The sequence below is a fragment of the Acanthaster planci genome, linkage group LG09 (genome assembly GCF_054643075.1).
Source record: "Acanthaster planci isolate LZ-2023a linkage group LG09, COTS_SCS, whole genome shotgun sequence".
In the NCBI taxonomy this organism is placed as follows: domain Eukaryota; kingdom Metazoa; phylum Echinodermata; class Asteroidea; order Valvatida; family Acanthasteridae; genus Acanthaster; species Acanthaster planci.
The window spans coordinates 9,962,729-9,982,877 of record NC_141785.1 but is presented as its reverse complement, the minus strand read 5'-3'; the positions used below and the strand labels follow the sequence as shown (position 1 = coordinate 9,982,877).

Here is a 20,149-nt window from a genome sequence, read left to right as displayed (position 1 = left end):
TTCATGAGTTTAGGAGTTTGATTCCAATTTTATTGTCACTACCCGCAAGTCCTGAAACTTAATCAAGGGAACACAATAATTCTTTCATTCAATAATTCTGTGAAATTCAACATTTGTACATTATATCTAGTTGTAATCGTTATAAGCGAGTAATAAAAATAAACATCCCTGTTAAAACACTTAAAGGTAGAAATTCCAAGCGTGCATTAAGAGCAAAATACGACCATACAAAATGATACATGTCCAAGGTTAATACATATACTACAGATCTTGAACATGCATAATCTTTTTAAGGTTAGAATTAGCTTTACGAGTTGGCCCTAATGAATTGAAAGCGAAGTTAACTTTATTTACGAACCCATAAATGAAAGCAGTGAATTAAAACTTCAGAAAAAAATTAATGTCATTTTATGCTGATGAAGCATTTAAAGTTTTTGATTATGTTTTAAACACATTCTAAAAGTGAGACACGAGACCCAAACTAGTATGATTCCATTGAATTTGATATCGATTCTGGGAACATGATCAAAATGACTTCCCAATCAATAAGGTCTTTAAGAGATTTCTCAGAAGGCCAGCTTAATTTTATTTTGCTTTTAATGGGCCAGTCAAATTTAAATATAATTAAAACAAACTCTCAAAATTACAAAAAGCCCTTCGAACGAACTGGAGCTCTTTTCATTGGCAGCTACCATTTGACGATTCGTAAAATTTGTTGGACTTATAACCACGTTAAGTTAAACAAGCTATGCCAACTACGTCATAGGACTGCCACAAAAAGTATGAGTTCTTATAGGCTAGCAACTAAATTATTTGATAGTGAAGAGATCTTTAAAAAAAAAGGCTTAATGATACACATGGAAATTGTAATAAAAATATGTCTCGTTTTACCACCAAACTTTTGCCAGAAATCATGTTGTACAGTTACATATGAAAGCAAAGCCGCAAATTATAGACAAAATAAGGGTAGGATTTTTATATATGACCTCACTGGTTTTCCCTTGCAGTAGTTTATCAGCCATCAGAAAATGATTACGTCCTGTAAAGTTAATAATTTTAGAAGGGAAAATATTGCAGTATTTACTAAACACTAAGAATTATTTTCAGATCAGTCTCATAGCTTTTGTGCACAGGTTGTCAAATGCTGTTTGGACATGGAACTCTGTCCCAAAATACATGAAAGTGCCCCAATTTGAAACAGACTTCAGATGTTTCTCAACGATATTCGAGTTCAAGATCGTCAAGGCAAAAATGAATTGCGCACTTGAAGTTTTTAAAAAAGCTCGAGGTCTTTAAATAATTTAAGCTGACTGAAAGAATCAATAGATTGTCCAATATTCAAACATTTTTCATGAAAGATTTTAGAACGGCAATACAGCATGAATAAAAACACTGTACTCATCGAATAACTGCACTCTACAAATAATTGTCTTAGGTTTCGAGTCGGTTGCTTCCAGTAAAATGTGAAGTGAAATCTGCAAAATCTGTATTAACGTCTGCTTTTACGCGACTCGCAGAGACGATCAATCATGCGACAGTACAAAAACAAAACTAATTAAAAAATCAGCATTTCTACAAAAAATGAAAATAAAATATAAACTACAGCTTCTTACAGTTTTATAATTTGTCATATTACTGCATACAAGCTGTTTCAACAAACTATGGTAACTGAATTCTGTTCTTGCATACATGGATTCTTACATAGACTACCCAATTATAAAAATGAATGCTTCAATGATACCTTATTGTAGTGCAAAATTTTTGAAAATATTAATAGAAAAATAGAGGTGCAATATCTCTGAAAAAAATTAGAATCTGAGCTGTCAGGTATCTTGCATATTCAAGGTAATCAACAAGGAACAGTAATTACCTGTATGCTGTTTTTTAGTGCAGTACGAAGCTTTATTAGAGAGATGGTGAATTGCCTCTCTCTCTTATGGCATAATTATGGGTATAAGATTCAAGTCATTTGTTAGAGCTAAAATTACTCAGCTGGATATTAGTGAACAAGTCACGCAAGAACCCACATACAGCGTAAGTCGTTTGTGCGAGATTCAACTTATATGTATATGCAATTTAACTCATATGTGTATGAGATACATTTTAGTTTTCCGACTTCTTTTGCCATGCCAACATTTGCACATAATTAATTGGAGCCAGGTTTTGAACAACAATATTACAGCATACCCACAAGCCGGCAGTGCATAACACGGACAACCTATATGTACATGGTTTGGTCTGGAATATTCGGTCAGACTTACACATATAAAACCGACATGGCAACACACAACTATCTTCACAGATGTTAAATGTAACAACATCTGAAACCCACCTTGAATACAAAGCAAGAGTATAAACTCAACTTGGAAGTTATTGCCTATATTTTGTATTTTTAGCAAGAGATTCCTCTCAAATCTACATGATACGTAGTGAAAAATATTGTTATAAATACATATCTCCTTCATGCTTTGTAAGGTCCTGTTAATCACAATATTATCAATGTAGAAACCATTTCAAAAATATGTACTGTATGACTAACATTGCAATGACAGATCACGGTGCGATATACAGCAGTAAATCATCCAGGTATTTCAATACCATTTCAGTTATGTAAAATAGCACGCAATGTACATGTACAAAGAAGCACATTTTACTACCTCGTCACTGTGTATAACTTTGGGGTGTCTGTAGATAACTCAGACATGGAAGCCAGACGCTAATGCCACGACTGCTCACTATATGTAAATTGCGCAGGTGTTGAGACTAGTGGTCCAGTCTTCGCCAGGTTAGGTCAGGAGCCTCCAAGTATGCAGGTTGGGAGCTGCAGTAAGTGGCACTGATGTACGACATCAGCCAAGCAGTCGCACATCCAGTCAGTATCTGCGTGCAAACACAAAGACTAAAAAAACGAGAGTTAGTGACACGCAAAAAAATTCTTAGGAATGACAAACAAAACAAGCATATACACGAACGAGTCACAAAACGGATACAACGGGAGACAGGACAAACGTGATCTCGCAAAGGCAGGGTCGATCAGCTCCTGAGGAATGCAAGAGCTATCCCTGCTACCCAAATATAAGCAAAGAGACTCAACCTCCACTTTGGGCAGTCAGCCAAGCAGTCGCAAATCGGGTCAGTGTCTGCATGCAAACACAAAGACTAAAAGGCGAGAGTTAGTGACATGCAAAAGAAATTCTTGAGAATGACAAACAAAACAAGCACATACACGAACGAGTCACAAAACGGAGACAACAGGCGACAGGAAAAACGTGATCTCGCAAGGGCAGGGTCGATCAGCTCCTGAGGATAGCAAGAGCTATCTCTGCTGCCCCAAAACAAGGAAAGAGACTCAACCTCCACATCGTGCAGTCGCACATCCAGTCAGTCCCACATCCAGTCAATATCTGCATTCAAACAAACAGACTAAAAGAAGAGAGTTTAATCTGCGAAAGAAAATTATTTGTGCCTGTTTATAGGCACAAATAAGAACGGGTCACAAAGCAACTGGAACCAGGATATACGAGAACGTGATTTTGCAAGGAAAAGAAAATGTACCAAGACACATTTAACGGAAAGAATGATAACCAGCTTCATATAAAAACAGGAAATGTTTTATCTTTATTCCGTCGGAAAGTGTAGGTGCATAGCCAGATGGGTTATGGTTGGTGTCTCCGAACCAAATGGTCAGCCAGGGGTTTAAATACAGCCTCTTGCCACAAATTGTCGACTGTATTGTAAGCCAATTAACCGCCGCTGACGTCTCTCCAATATAACCGTGGAGCTACTGGCATAAGTTTGTGCCGGACCTGCGGCGAAATTGCATTCAAGATTTGGATATTCTCATTGTTTCTTTTGGAAGGAACCAGAGAAAAACGCCAGCTTGATGAGGTACTTGGCTCAAATCAGGCTTGCCTTACTCACTTTCCATAATGCCATAATACTGACGTCGCATGATAATGCCCTGTGCACAAACCATTGAGACTGGTCTAAAAATATTCTGTTCTTTTAAGTAATGGATGCCTCAATATTTCCACAGTTAAAGTTGACTTCTAAGGACATTTCATTGCTTAGAGAATATTAAGGATTCACAGTTAAGTTTGCATACGCAATTCAAAACATGTTCGGTTACATTATAAATAATTCTTATTAAACCTGGTCATCTATAAATGCTAATTACAATAATTACAAGGGAATGACATGCCCAAGACCTTTTGAATGTAACTTGAATATATAACTCCCATCGAAGTTAGCGGAATCGGAAGTGTTCAAGTAAAGGCATACTTTTAATACCGAAGTCATACTTTTCTTACGATGCACGGACGAACAATTAGCCTGTGATTTTTCAGCTCGAGTCGGTACTTCCTACTTCATTAGTCATCGATATAATGACGGCAAGTTCATGACTTTATACACTGAATCCCTGCAAGCTGCAGCATTCTCAGAGTTAACATATCAGCCAGTGTTTGCTGTAACATGTCGAGGGAAAGATATGTTTTTGGTGTTAATTTTTAAAAAGCTCACCCGCACTGAGTCTCCATCTATGCATCATCAAGCCTCCAATACCCAGACCAGCAGCATACAGGTTGAAAATTGTAATGGCTGCCGAGCTTGGCCAGCCTGCATGTATATAATGCAAAAAAAGGTGTGCGGTTTTAACACAACGCACGATAATGCGAATGCACGACCACCTGTTCCACGTGTCCGTGCAGATGCTTTAAATTTTGCGCATTGTACCGCTCAACGACCACGTGGTCCTGAATGAAAGACTACACCTTGGTGAAAATTGGGAGTTGCCCTAGCCTGCAGTGTGAGGTACAAACTGACGGCTGTGAATAAAGATGTTGTGCAACACCCTGCAGAACACATTTGTACCAACCCGTTAACGTTTTGGCTGGAACTTTAGATATAGTTATGCAAATACGGTTGCCAAATTAGTTTCTTAGCTTGTAGACTATTTTCCAAGTTTAGTTGGCAATCTGGTTTATTGCATTTAAGAAGAAATTCAAGAAAAAACCCTATGTAGTTGCTGTCCCTCCCTTGAATATATGTGAGCCAACTGAATACTTCTGAACCCCCTAGGATGTATGATGATTGCTGATTTGTAACCCTGTTCTGAATTCTGTTAACTTGTATACACCGAGGCGCTAGCGCTAAGCGTGGCCTTTTTATGAAGCGCGCCCTCACGAGACGGCCGTGAAAACTCGGCACTGCTGCAACATGGCCGCCCCCAAATTTCACCAAGAAATTTGCTAACTGTTAAGGCAATGGCAAAAACGTAACACTTCAGTTGAAACGATAAAAAGTTGAAGAACGCAGTTGCAATGAAAACACAGTTTTTTTTTTTATTCTTACTCAAGCAAGGATGGTGTGGGTCAAGAACAACTGGATGGGGCTCAACCAAAGCAGTGTCTGTTGAGGAAGCCTTCCTTAAGCGACCTCCAACTCTAATCAGCTTGTTAACTGGGTCAAGCTCCGGTGCCAACTCAAGAAGACGACTATTTCGAGACAGCTCCTTATTGGACAAAAGAGCACCGACTTCCTCCTTAAAGGTCTCGCTCTGTGCCTTTCGAAGCAACAAAATCTCCACCTCCTGGGTTTGTTCTGGAGTTAGAATACCATCCAGCAACTGATCATCTGGGTACAGCTGCCTTCCAACTGCACTGACCAATTCTGTCCAACTTGAAAAGGCTGTAAAGTCAACATCAACCTCTGAGGTAGGCACTGTGAGACCACAGAAGACACTCTTGATTTCATTTTGTTCAACGATAGAATTGACACGAGTTTGTGCCAAGATACATGCACTGTCCTTCTGCCACTCCTCTTGAGGGTCATGAAGCCACCCTGGGCCATCAGTCCATCTGGAGCCTTTCCCTAATTTGGCAACTGGTAAGCCACGGGTGACATCGTCAGCAGGGTTATCCTCACTTCGAACATAGCGCCACTCCATACCCTCAGACAATGTTTGTATCTCGGCAACACGAGTTCCAACGAAAACCTTGAACCTGCATGACTCTGACTGAACCCAACTGAGTACAGTGGTGGAGTCGCTCCACATCAGAGTATACTCAACATCAACTGTAAGAGCCTCTAGGACGACTTGCGCGAGTTGGGCACCAAGGAGAGCCGCCATTAGCTCAAGACGTGGCATAGATAGCAGACGCTTTGGTGCTACCCGACATTTGGCTAACACAAAGCTTGTGTGGATCTCCCCAACGCTGTCAGCGGTACGTAAGTAGGCAACTGCCCCATACAACTTCTCTGAAGCATCACAAAAGACATGTAAGGACCTCTTCGCCGTGGCTGCCTCAACAGACGGTGGTGTATAACACCGTGACAACCGTATCTGTGGGATATACTCCAACTCCGTGCACCACTCTTCCCATCTCTGAGTTAAACCAGGATCAGTTACCCTCTGGTCCCAATCCAGCTTTTCTAACCACAAATCACGAACAAGCAACTTGGCTCTAGCTGTGAAGGGTGCAATGTCCCCCAACGGTTCAAATTGACTTGCAAGGGCCCTGAGGGCTATGCGCTTAGTCAGCACATTGTGTTCTGGAACCCTGGCTGGGTGATACAGCTCATCACTCTTCCAGTCCCAGCATAGACCAAGAGCTGGCTCTGGATCGCCCCCCTGTGGGTCCAGTGACAACGATTGTACCTGACGAGTTGAACAAGCCTCATTGGGAAGACTCTCAAGTACTATGGGGTGACTACTCGCATACTTCACCATCTGGAATCCTACTTCTTCTAAACATTTGCGTGTGCTCTGGACAAGTTGGATAGCCTCTTCTTCAGTGTCTCGACTTGCCAGCTGGTTGTCTACGTAGGTCTCTTTCTCTATTGTAGACTGGACTCGTGGATACTGGTCTACCCGGTCCACAGCAGCTTTCTGAAGGGCAAATGTTGCACAGCACGGACTACATGCAGCCCCGAATGGAAGCACCAACCACTCTATGACAACCCATTTGTCAAGATGCTCATCTTTCCAAAGGAACCGAAACATTGGTCGCTCTTCCGGTCGGAGTCTAACTTGATGAAACATGGCGGTTATATCTCCTGAAACCGCCACTCGACCCTGACGAAATCGTAAGAGAACATCCAACAGAGATGGACCCAAGGTGGGGCCGGCAACCAGTTCATGATTGAGGCTCTGGCCTCCAAACTCAAATGAGCAATTGAAAACAAGACAGTTTTTTCCACTACTTTGTACAACATGACATGGAATATACCAACCTCGTAGTTGGTCTGCCGACAAGTCATCCACCGGTCCAAGAACCCTGACCTGTTTCTGGTCTTGGAGTTTCCGGATGTACGTGCGACAATAATCTGCCAACTCTGAGTTTCCGTCAATCTTCCTTTGGTTTGAGCGGGCCAATGCCAATACTGCTTGTGGGAGACTGGAAGGTTTCTTGTGGTTAGGCTTCCACAAGAGTGGAGTTTCAAGCCGCTTCACCCCATCAACTTCAACTTCCCTGGTGTTCTCTTCCAGCATGTTGATGGCAAGCTTGTCAATCCTCGAGCGGGTTACCTGCTTTTCATTTACCTGTGGTAATTTATCAACTGTCATAAATTGCTCCATCAATTGGTGCAGCTGCTGGTCGGGTTGCTGTGTAGCACATGATGTGAACAGAATGCCTCGGCCCTCCAAAGTTTTACCAGGAATTTGGAGACCTTGGTGACCAAGGACAGTCCAGCCAAACAAGGTGTTTACTGCCACGGGGGAACTACACTTTGGACCACAGCGGACTTCAGACGAAAGCGTGAGTTCGACATGGTCCGCACCGATGAGCACAGACGGTTGAACCCTGTGGGCCGAAAACAATGCTAGCCCTCGTAAGTGAGGCCACTTGTTTTGTAGATCCTCTGCAGACACACTGTAATCAACTAGCTGAACATCTGGGGCGCTGAAAGCACACTGTATGCCGTACCTTTCACTGTCTCCACGAGCAGAGACTTTGAAGTCAACACATTTTCCCTTCCAGCTGGTGTCACCCATCACAGTGCTTATACAAAGTTGTTCTTCATGGCCAGGAATATTCAACTTGTCAACAACAGACTGCAGGACCATTGTCCTCTCCGCACATTCATCCAACACGCCAAAGGTGTCAATGCGACCTGAAGGCCCATGCACTGTAAGTGGCACAACTTTAATCAAAACATCACGCTTGTAGTCCACTCTAGGGCTAGGCCCCACCCCTGAACACATTACTGCTTCCTTAGCTATGGGTTCAGAAAGTTCGTGGAGGCTGGTGCGGTGGTCACCTTCGCATTCTTTACACTTTTTAGGATACACACATTCCTTTTCATGTTTCTTTGCACATTTTTTACATCGTTGGTTTGTCTTCAACCACTGCAACTTCTGTTCTCTTGTCAAGCCCTGAAATTTTTGACAAGTTTCGAGGTAGTGGCCCGATTCTCTGACTTTGCAATACAAACAGCTAATCCTCTCTGGAGTCATTGCAGATGCATTGCTTTCATTCGGGGCCTTGGTCTCAGTAGCAATCTTCTTTCTGACTGCTGATGCAGTCGCTGCTGACTGAGGACTGGCTTTGGCCATGTAAGATCTGGATGGATACGGTTGGTTGGATGGAGACTTCTTTTGCCCCTGACTCCGCCATTGTGAAGACTCCCTGGGGGACTTTGACTTGCTTGCCTTTTCTAGGAGGATCAAACTAGCTGGGCCAGTCTTCTTCTTTAACCATCGATTAAGACCATGTACTGTGTATCTCATACCATGGCCTTGATTCCACATTTTGGACAGGAATTCTGAGTGAAGCCTCTCAGGCAATTTTTTGACAAGCTCAGTGGCATAGCGGTGGTGCTTAAGCTCATCACTAAAGTCCAATTTTTCAGCTGTTTCTACTGCTGTGGCCAGCTCATCTGAGAAGTCACGGAGTCCAGACCAATCATTGTACGCAAGGACAGGACGGGCCTCTAGCTGATTGAGTAGGCCTTGGACTATTCGTGCTGGATCCCCATATGCCTTATGCAACTGCTTCATTGTCGCCGCATATGCTCCATCTCCCAAGATGAGATTACGGTCAGCAATGGCTAGAGGACGACCTCCGAGATGACTTCGTAGGTAGGTGAATTTGGTGGCCTCTGGCAGTTGATGCATGGGGCCTTTCATGATGCTGTCCCACAGAGATCTAAAGGTTACATACTGCCTAACATCATGCTCACTGTCGAACTTAGGGATGTCCAACTTGGGGAGGCTATCCCAAATTCCAAAGCCATAGCCAAACGGGCCTGCGAAAGTCGTCACAGGGCCTTTACTGGCATTAGCAGCAGGAGTTGGGGATTTGTCCTTAGCCTTGGAAGATCCCTTAGAACAGTGTGAATGTTTGCTACCTTTATCACTCTCTGATGGGTCGTCACCATTGGAGGAACTTGATTCGCCCTGTTCTTCACCACTGGAAGTGTCTGTGTCCTCTCTTGAGGTCGATGGCTCTGGAACCTTGCCATTCTTGGTGGACTGCTGCCTGGGGGCACCATGCTGGGTTGGGGATTGACTGCCCACTCCTTCCATGGCGGATGCACCACTGGTTGGTGAGAACTTGGAAACTGGCATGTCACTGAACAAACGAACTGTGGGCAAAGACTGAACTAACATGGTGTTAGGAAGAAATACGGAGGCATTTGGGTTAAAGACTTGTGGCAAGGAACTGGCCACTTGTACGCCTGCTGCCTGGTGAGAAACATACGAGTCTGCCATAACACACGAAACCGGCGCATTTATTACCCCAGGAGGATGAGTGCTTGCTGCCCCGTGTGAAATGTATGCGCTTGACATGACATGTGAAGTGTGTTGACTTGCTGCCTCACGAGGGTTAACACTTGTCATGGGGATGGCCATGCTGTGCTGCATTAACGGTACAGGCTCGGGCATGCGCGCGTTAAGATTGACAGAGGTATTCATACCAATATCAGCCAACATGGATACAGAGGGCTCAGAAGTACTTACCCCTTCATTTACCCAAGCAAAGGTTCTATCTTTAACTGACTCCACCTGCCCTGGTAAGTGACCACCCACGTTTGTTTGGTCTTTTTCTTCCTGATAAATTACATCAATTTCATGTCTCAGTCTCTCAGTTTCTAGTTCTATCTCTGCCCGCCTCAAATCTGAGTTGATTTGAATTTCCATCTGCTTGGCTTGGAACTGGACTTTCGCTCTTTCCTCTTCCGCCTTCCTCCTGAGCTCCTCCAGTTTCCTGCGTGATTCCTGTTCAGCAAGACGTCTTGTGATCTTTGACTTGGATGATCTTGCTGAGGAGTTGCTTGAGGTCCCGCTGTACATGGAGGGAGGTCGTCCTGTATCGGGCACATCAGCATCCGCAGGTTGCCTGGGCAGAGAAATACTTGGTTGATGAGGAAAACTTGAAGGCTGTATGACATGGTGGTCATGGGCCTCGGGAACATGTCGCGGATAACGCCCTTGGGTTTCTGGAACATGTGGCGGATAATGCTCTTGGGCTTCTGGTACATGTGGATAATGTCCCTGGGGATCCGGAACATGTGGCGGATAACGCCCCCGACGAACATGTAGGGTTTCTTCAGCTTGGGTTTCAGTAGTGACAGACATGTTGAACTTGACAGTTCTTAGTTACCTGGATGTCATCCGGCTCGAAGGACCAATTTTCTGTAGACTATTTTCCAAGTTTAGTTGGCAATCTGGTTTATTGCATTTAAGAAGAAATTCAAGAAAAAACCCTCCCGGTATGTAGTTGCTGTCCCTCCCTTGAATATATGTGAGCCAACTGAATACTTCTGAACCCCCTAGGATGTATGATGATTGCTGATTTGTAACCCTGTTCTGAATTCTGTTAACTTGTATACACCGAGGCGCTAGCGCTAAGCGTGGCCTTTTTATGAAGCGCGCCCTCACGAGACGGCCGTGAAAACTCGGCACTGCTGCAACATAGCTTTAACCGCCCCAACAATCGCCTCAACACCTCAACATGAGGGAAGCGTTGCAGGTGTGTCATTTCTCCAACGGGTGGATTGTCACCAGCGAGGGTAGGGGGATAAGTTGTCCCCGAGAAATGTGACCGATGTTCATGTTTTATTTATTTGTTCAAATTAGGGCTTGAAAGCCCTGATGCCTTACGAACAGTATTACCATCTTTTTTGGGGGGGAGGGGGAATCAAAACTTTTTCACAGATAAAAAAGCTGACTTTCTTTCAGACAAAATTCCCATCCTCCTCGAACGCACGAGCTGGATACGGCACTAGTGGGTTTGTTGTTGAAGCTGAAGATATCTGATCATTATTTATTATTTACATTTCCCGCGTGTAAAATTGGTTTCGTCCCCATGGAAGAGAATTGGACACAATTTCGCTGACAGCCAAAGTATAGAGCTGTTGTTAAAAGCTTCAATAAAACCTTTCATTTCCATGATCCCCAATTGAAACTCTCAGCTCAGATAACATAAATATAGGGGACCCTTGCCATAGCGATTTTCTCTCCTTTTTGACCAAAGAAAACGCAGTTGTCGAGATCTGAGCGTGGTTGGTTGTTGATTTATGCATTATATAACATGATCTTTACAATTGATCGTGTTTTAACCGTTGAAATATACGAAAAGCAATGATAATTCTCCATGGCCTGGCGTAATGGCCTTGGATTCGCAACCAAACAATGAATAACAAGTTTTTTTATTTGATTTTGAACAGCTTGCATTTTGTATAATTTTGCATGGGTATTGTTGGGTTCCTCATGAATTAATAACCAGTGTTGAACGTATTCGTCAGATAAAATTTACAGCGGTCAAAGGCAACGCTACAGCTTTGTTGGAGAGGGACCAGATATTGGTCCAACTGGGACAAGAGTGAACTCATTTCATGGCTTTCATGAAGGTTAAATTTTGGTATTTACTGAAGTGTATTGTTTGATATCCAAGCTGACGATTTGCTCGGCGTGAGCTGATTTTTATTGTTGAGTCAGAAAATGTGATCAATAAACTGTTCGAATTACTCAATAAACTGTTGCTGGCAACAAATCTAAAAATGTAATGTTTTTTATTTAATGTCAAATGTTGCATTTTTTGGTATTATTTCTGCCCTTTATTCCATTTTTTTACAGCCAAACTATATCAAGCCTAAATTTGATATGCGTCTGTTCAGTTCTGCACTGCCACGTACAAAATATTTCAAGAAAGGATATGTTGTCACTAACCCGAACTTACAAATCATGCTTAATAAATTTTGCGGAACGGCCTTCTGCACTCATTAGTGCACGACGCAAGATGCCACTTTATAAAAACAGACGCTTAATGGACGCTAAATTCCTTGGAAAAGTTTCCGAGGGCAATATCATCATGGCGTGGGTTTTGTTTTAAAACACCTTTGGACATCATGATTCAGAGTATTTGACGACAACTTTTCTTCTTTCTTCAAGTCTTAATTTATAAAACTCAAATGCAAATGGCTTCAACTAAATGTACTGACGTCGCATTCTCAATATTTTTGGATAGAATAACTTATGGCATCTAACGATTCTTAAAATTATTATCGCAGTTCATGAGTTGTCGAAGGGTATACTTACAAACAGTCACTGAGCAAGTCACACACATTTTCCTCTCCTGAACACGATCCGGATTGTTTATGGTTTTCAAAGATTTTTTTTAGATTTAAATGAATGACAAAACAAACGAAGTCACAAACTTCACTTTTAAAATGAATTATAATATACGAATGAATTTTTTTTCGTTTCTATATCAGTATCGAGGAAACATGATGTTTCTACATGTATGAACAATGCGTAAAGTGAGTTTGATGGGCATGGCTTCTTGAACTAAGTTAATCGAAACTTTTGTGGTTTATATTTCGTACAATGCACAGTAGATTGTAGGAAGTTAAAATGCCATTTGAAGACTTATAAACACATATACATGCACATCAGTTAAATGTCTCTTTTAAAACCCCACTTCCCGAATGTACCTTATACAAGGCAAGCTTCTAAGCTTGACTAGCTGTCCTATATCATGCTTGAAAGAATATTGACACAATTGCCCTACAGTAAAGTTCTGAACAACAACTAAATCAGGGATTTCAGATAATTTTGATATACTTCAGAATGACAGATGATGGATGATGTGATAACCAAACTGTGTGGTTGCATAAAGCAAGACTTCAAGTTTTTAAAACGGCCCTATCCTTCGGTGTTTCGCATGGTATACAAGTATATTTGGTTTTAAGGATGTTTAATTGAGGGCCCGTCCTATAATCTTATTTCATGAATAAAAGCAACGTTGAGACTACCAAGCACAACAAAGTTGATAAATTTCTCTTTTGCCCAATCAGCAAACGTTACTATACGTTAGTTCACTACATGCATGACGGCCAGTCACAGAATACAGTAATTGCTACAATAAGCCAATAGGCAACATTAAACTTTCTGCCTATATTCGAAGGGTAAGTTAAGGCACAAATTTTCCCGAGAGTGTATAGAATTCCATAAACCACAGTATATAGACCTACGACCTGGGACAAGTCGTGAGTTTTGTCGCGATGATTGTAATTTGCTTGATACCTTGAATGCACACGGAAATGTTGACCTTCGTTTTTTTCCCCAAAAAAATTCTATAAAAATGAAGGCCTTGGTGAAATGTCCTGGATATAAGGCAGCGTGGATGAGCGAACTCTAGGTCCTTCTTATCGACGAGGTAAAGATATAGCGCGGAACTTTTGTGAGCGTTGCTGCGTTCTCCCATGATTACATATAAATTGCATAGGCCTAGGCTTTTTTCCAAGCACGTGCATGGCAACCGTGGAAACTTGCCACTATGGTGACAATGTTATCACATTAAAGTGAACTGACCTGTCCCCGTTTGCGAGTTAGCCACGCTCCTTAGACAACCCTGTTGAATTTTGTACGTTGAGTTTTGTTTGTCTCAAATTTGACACGTCCTGCATCCGTATTGTACATCTTGTAATTGGACAATTCACAAGATGCGTTGACAAGAACCTACCACGATACGTTGATTAAAAAGTAAAACGTACTGCAAACCGTATGTTAAATATTCCCTTGCAGCTTACTCGTTTAAAATGTTGGTCCTAAGTCAAAATTATATGAATAATGCATGTAGGCTGTTCCTCTCTTCCCGTCTTTTTTTATTATTTTGTTTATAAGTTCCCCTAATCTAATTATGTCTTTCGTATGCAGTCTAACTACTTTTTCTGACCCGTTTCACGGCAACATTTCGATTAGAATTGTACCAGCGTATGGATGGTTAGGATAATTAATTTTTCCACTGGGGAACTGTAAACATCGAGCGCATTTATGTCGTTCCCTGACGTGATTTGATTAATACTGTTTGCTCATTGCTCTCCAAAAGCTTGAGAGAGGAAAAAAATCCGAAATTAATGAGCTCACAACTTCCTACTCAGGATGCTTGGAGGTTGCAAGAAAACTTGTACATGCTCAGCATATAGAGTCAATAACATAAAGCGGCAATACATATCAAATGTTAACAATCATGGCCGACGAAGGCTGAAAGTGCTGTCTTCGTTAAAAATAAAAGAAATACGTGCAAAGGTGCCACGTTTACTCTATATACATTATAATGAACTATATCGACCACTCACTGTACACAAAACAGACCATATTTTTAGTCACGACATGGGGCTCCCGAACATTAATAAAGATGCTTTCTGAGCTGATTTAATATCGAAATAAAACATAATCTATTATTAAAGACCCTCTCCCCATAATGCGAGGCTTCCATATGGGCTCTCAAACATTTACCACGATTTTTTTCAGTGTTTCTTTAATCGCTTTATGGTCCCAAAGGTACACGCGTTATTGTTATTAATGATACTTATAGCGATCAATGAATCTGGTCACGTTCTCGTTTCCTGTTGCCATCACTCTTCGTGCAATGGCCTTTCTTAGGCAGACAGGAAGCATGGCATTTTTTCCTGTTTTCTGCGAGACGACGCGTTGAGAAGTCACGCCGATGTCCAACACGCCACGCAATAAGCGTTTGGTAAAGCGAAAATACATGACTTTCCCAGGCAAACTGTTCATCGAGAGAACATCTAATGTGCGTATATAATGATCGCCGTTTTGTATACGCGGCAATCTGCAAACTGTACGTGGCCGTCATACGTTTTTGACAAAATGACACTGCTTAAAGTTACAGTCCATGATTTGTCATTTTTGCACTATATTTGTTAGAAACAACAAAAGGGCTCAAAATCTAAAGAGGTTTGCTTTACAACTAACCTTATGAAGTTTGTGCTTAGTGAACTGCGGTGAACATTCTTTTCCTAATCGAAAGTTGAAGGGCACACTGCTGAAACTGGCCTTCTTTCATTGCTTTCTTCAAAATGACAGCTTGCCTGAAAGAATTATTCCATGCGTAGCGCCCCATATATCTTTAAACCAATAATTTCGTCAGTTACTGTATGAAAGGTTGCAACTGCGGGATATTAAGTCAATGTATCAGGATCTTTGTGTCTTATTTTGACATCCTCGTTTGCTTTTGCTGTGCATTAATAATTCACCACAGCACACAAACGTAAAATCTCCTTTGGTCAATAATATAATACAAAATGGCCGTCAATGTTTACTACCCCGTCTGCGCCATTCGCCACGCGTTCGATCTAGTTTGCTGATATGAATACAGCAAACAGTCTAGTTTGCTGATATCATGAATACAGCAAACAGTGGCATGCTTAAAAGATTCTCATTATAACATTCGACGTGCATTAGTCAAATGCATTAGTCACGTGCATTAGTTGTCAAAGTATGGGAACATACCAAATGTCGTATACTGTCCATTGATACAGAGCTGCACCAAATTTTCGGTAAGAAAATTGTGTTGGTGCTCTCATCCGAAGCTGCTGCTCTGGTGTCGCTGAATTAAGTTACCAGCAGCTCATAAGTTGGTATTTAACGAAACATCTAGGCCTAACTGTAAGTTTTGACCACCTCTACCGTCCACAGATACAAATGGACTCAACCTTCTTGAGGAAAGAGACGGAGAAAGGGATTTCAGTTTCAATAAGTTCGAGGTCGCCGTTTAGGTCCGAGATAACAGACAGCTCTGTGGCCAGTGCTTTCCTCTCTATCTACAGATGTGCTCGTTTATGATGTGGTAGAGGATTTCAGTCTGCTCTGGAACCAGTCTCGTTATGACGACTGGCGGTCGGGCGATCTGCGGGTACGGGTACGGTTCTGCGGGTCTCAGCATCGGTGCCCGTACCGTCATCTGTAACGCCCACCCGGTGGGCCAGACAGCGGCGACCGCAGAACTGCTGCTGGAGTTTCTTGCGGAAGCGATCGTAAGCGAAAGAGTAGATGAACGGGTTGATGCACAGGTTGAGAACGACAACGACGGATACTACTTGGTAGACCGGGTGGCCCACGAAGTTGTTGTGCAGGTTGAGATTGTAGAGCAGGTAGTAGATGTCAGTCGGCAGCCAACAGACGGCAAAGAAGGCAGCGACAACGACCAGGGTGACTGTAACGTTGCGGTTGGCCTTGGAGAACATCTCGCGGGCGGACTCGTTGTTCTCCCCGTCACGAGCCCTGGAGCGCTGGCGAAGAGACCAGATAATCCGGGAGTAGGTAAACGACATGGTCGTGATGGGAACAATGATCTCGTGAACGAAGATGAGGATGCCTCCAACGGCTTGCACCTCCAAAGAGGGCCACGAGGCACCGCAGTCACGCACCTCGGCGTCGTAGTAGCATATCAAAGTGAGGTGAGCGGCCGGTAGCCAGCCGGCGATCCAAGCAGAGGCCATGACGATTTTCAGCCTTAAGGGTGAGAAAGTGTTACGGTGCTTGATGGGGTGGCACGTAGCCAGGTAGCGCTCGCTGGAGATGGCCACCAGGTTGTAGGTCGAGGTGACAAACATGCCGTACATGGGCCACTCGGACCACCAGACCCGGCAGTAGAAGCGTCCGAGGAAACTGTCCGGAATGGGTGGTACTGCCAACGCAAACCTCCGAACGAGGAAGACGGCGGAGGCGACGAGATCAACGAACGACTGGTGGATGATCAGCTTGTTGGTCGGGGAGTAGAACACCTTCCTGTGGCGCAGCATCACGAAGCAAACCACGGCGTTCCCAAACATGCCTAGCGAACTAAGTACGACGGAAAAAATCAAACCGAAGTTAACCTGGCTGTCATTAAGTGCTGCAGCACCAGGAACGGTAACACTTGATAGAAGCGGCTGCCCTGATGTGACCAAGTCAATCATTGAGGTCGCCGTTCGAGTTTCCATTATAAATCACCTCCCGGATGAGGACAGTTTATTGGTGGAAATATCAAGAAGTTCCTGCTTGTCAGCACTTTCTTGTCCCTCCGTAAGCAGGGGTAGTAATAAAGCACTTTGATCTAAGTTAGTTAAGGGCGCGATATAAAAACTGTTGTTATTTTGTTTTTTTTAATTAACTTATAACGTTGGCGAGTATAGTTTGCCTTGATCTCGGTCGATGCGTTTTCTTCGTATGATTTTTGTCCCTACTGTTGTCTCAAAATGACCCTGATTTCAGTATTTCAGAACACTGAAATATAAATGCCAGGCCCAGTCTCTTCAGTTTTCTACTGAATTACGGGACACTTGAGATTTTTGTCGGCAATTTCCCGGTACTATACACAGTGGGAAGTGCATCAGATTGTCCACACCCGCGCTCGCAGGCCTGAAACGTATGCGGATGAAAACCTTTTATTTCGCTCGACGACCGTCGCGTACATTGAGGGAGGCACGTACATTCAGCTCTCTCGCTTGTCACACAGTCTTATGCTCAACATCATGCATCGGCTTAAAGAGCATCCATTAATGTGATTGAGAAGGAGAAATCAGAGTCTAATAACAACAAAATCGGAATCGACTGCACAGATGAGAAATATTTCAGCAGGAAAGGGATTACAGTTAAGAGTTTCGAATTTAGACAACAATCTTTCTGAGGTCTCCGTCATTCCGTACCGGTGTAATTGCAGTTTAAATAGAAACTATTCAGGTACGATTATCTGAAGCAAAAAGAAACGGCACATAGAAGTTGCTCGGAACAAAAGAAATTGAAAAGACCTCTTCATTAAGGCTCCATCTACTCTCGAAAAGACTCTAGGGATGGCGAAGATAGAAACCGTCAGCCGAGTCTCCTTGGAAGAAAGAGGAAAACACAGACAAGTAAGTTAGTCTGAAATGCAAGTACATTTGAACAAAAGTAAAGGAAATTTTTTTCTGGACTTATTCTAATTTCCTTGCAAAAGGGCGTTCCCCACAGGCATTATAAAATGCGGTTTTCCCACTGACTCAAGTGACACGAAGCCCAACCTTTTCTGTCGTTTTAGGCAACACAGACTGCAGTGCCATACAGTCGCGCAAGCAGAGTTTTAAGATTTAAGCAAGTCTTTAGATGTTTGCATTTGTAAGGACACAAAATGCGGGACAAACCAAATTTCATTGGTTTGGTTTGATTTCATTTTGTGTTTTGTTTTGCTTTGAGCAACTTAAACGTGCCCCTCTCTTTTCGAGTCAAAATATCGTACCAAACAAAACCAAACCAACCCTACCCTACCCTACCCTACCCTGACCTGACAGACACCTTTCCATAAACGCTCCATCCACTCTCGGTCATGACGAAGACAGAAACCATCGGCTACGTCTCCTTGAAAGAAAGAAGAAAAAATACAGACCATTAAGTTAGTTGCACATGGAAGTACATTTGAAATGCCCGTACGTGCAAAGGGTATTGTCGCACTGAGTACTGTAAGTCTACCACTGTATAGGCAAAGACCGCAGCGACGCGCACACATGTACAAGTGGTACTCGTGGTAAGGAAGCCTTCAGATGTTTTCAAAACTACACGACACGTGAAGGGGAAAACGCGAAATCAACACTCCTGGATCGGCACGGTAGCACATGGCAAAGGAGTGACCATTATAAATCATTCGTAATTTTTACGAAAGAAATGTCACTGTTTAGTTTGCAACATCGCAGCTGATCTGACCTACTGTGCTAAGCAAAGGCTTGCCTCCTGCAGTGATGGCTAATATCGGGGCAACCATTTATGTGGATACGTGGTTCTTAAATGTGTTCTGATTGGACCGTTACATTGTACGGTGAGACTGTGGCGTGGTAGGATTTTTGAATCATTGAACAGACAGCTGTCGCTGCAGAGCTGCCATTTTGAAATTTTGTTTGTCGGAGCACCACCGTACGTATGCAGTGACTCACAGAACCATTTCCCAACGATCTCACAGCTAGAGATACGGGAAGACTTCATTCCCTTCCCAATATTCGGTCGCCCTTTAACGAATTTTGTTGAAGAGTTATATAATCTTTCGAAGACCCCTACAGGGTAAAAACAAGTGCATGTATTGATGTTTACCATCTCGTCTTTAAGTCAGGAAAAAGAGCATAATCCAAAAAGACAAAAGAAGAACCACACAAAAAAAGAAAAATGAGTATGTTTCTTCTCATGCTGTGACGTGACGACTACGTGACTTTTGGTAAAGCTTTATGCAAACTTTTTACAAAAACAGGTGTGAGGAACATCACTCTAATACCATGCAAAGGCAGTGATGTTACTAAAAGGCAAAATAAACAAACAAAACAACTTCCCTCCAAAAAGAAAACTGTCAAAGACAAACCGAACAAAAACCATATGGGCAGATGGCATACTCTAAATCAAGAAATTGCATTAAGTGATCTTTATCACATCTTGTGATGGTCATGAAATTGAACTTCCTCACTTGTCGCCCACACTCTTTTCCTTGAGTAAAGACTCTCCAGTGGGCAACCTAGGTATTGATTAATCAGTAAAGCAACTCTGTGTTAGACGGTATACCACCGTGCATCTAAAGCGATCGAAAAATGTTGAACTGAAGGTGAGGAAAAGTGTAGAGAGTCATTTGACAATTCTTCAGTTGTGAGTTTCTAATAAGTGCACTTATAATACGAAAGAAGTCTACTGCTGATTTCCTGCGACTAGCGCAACGATTAACTTGGCCAAAGATTAGCAGGCATGGGAAGTCTCCAGCTTTACGGTAATCAACGAAATGCAACAATGCACGTCACCAAAGGTTTGTTTAAAATACACACCATCCTGGATTGCGCCCTTTTTGGGCATGAAACGCATTATCTACAAAAGATCACTTGAAAGAGGAACACAATGTTTCACACAACCTTC

The 20,149-nt window shown here is 42.6% G+C and overlaps 1 protein-coding gene across 7 annotated transcripts in view; it reads right to left on the bottom strand.

Annotated features, from left to right (window-relative positions):
- The window catches only part of LOC147798124 (somatostatin receptor type 4-like), a 27,585-nt gene continuing 7,436 nt past the window's right edge, over positions 1-20,149 (bottom strand). For 4 of the 7 annotated variants that reach the window (XM_087141335.1, XM_087141334.1, XM_087141338.1 and 1 more), the window contains exons 2-3: positions 18,552-18,625; positions 10,650-17,095 (exon numbers count right to left, since the gene is read on the bottom strand). In XM_087141335.1, the coding sequence (XP_086997461.1) occupies positions 16,111-17,095; positions 18,552-18,613 (1,047 nt within the window). In that variant the 5' untranslated portion in view covers positions 18,614-18,625 and the 3' untranslated portion in view covers positions 10,650-16,110. The other 3 variants (XR_015426461.1, XR_002598336.2, XM_087141339.1) reach the window with 2 other exon arrangements.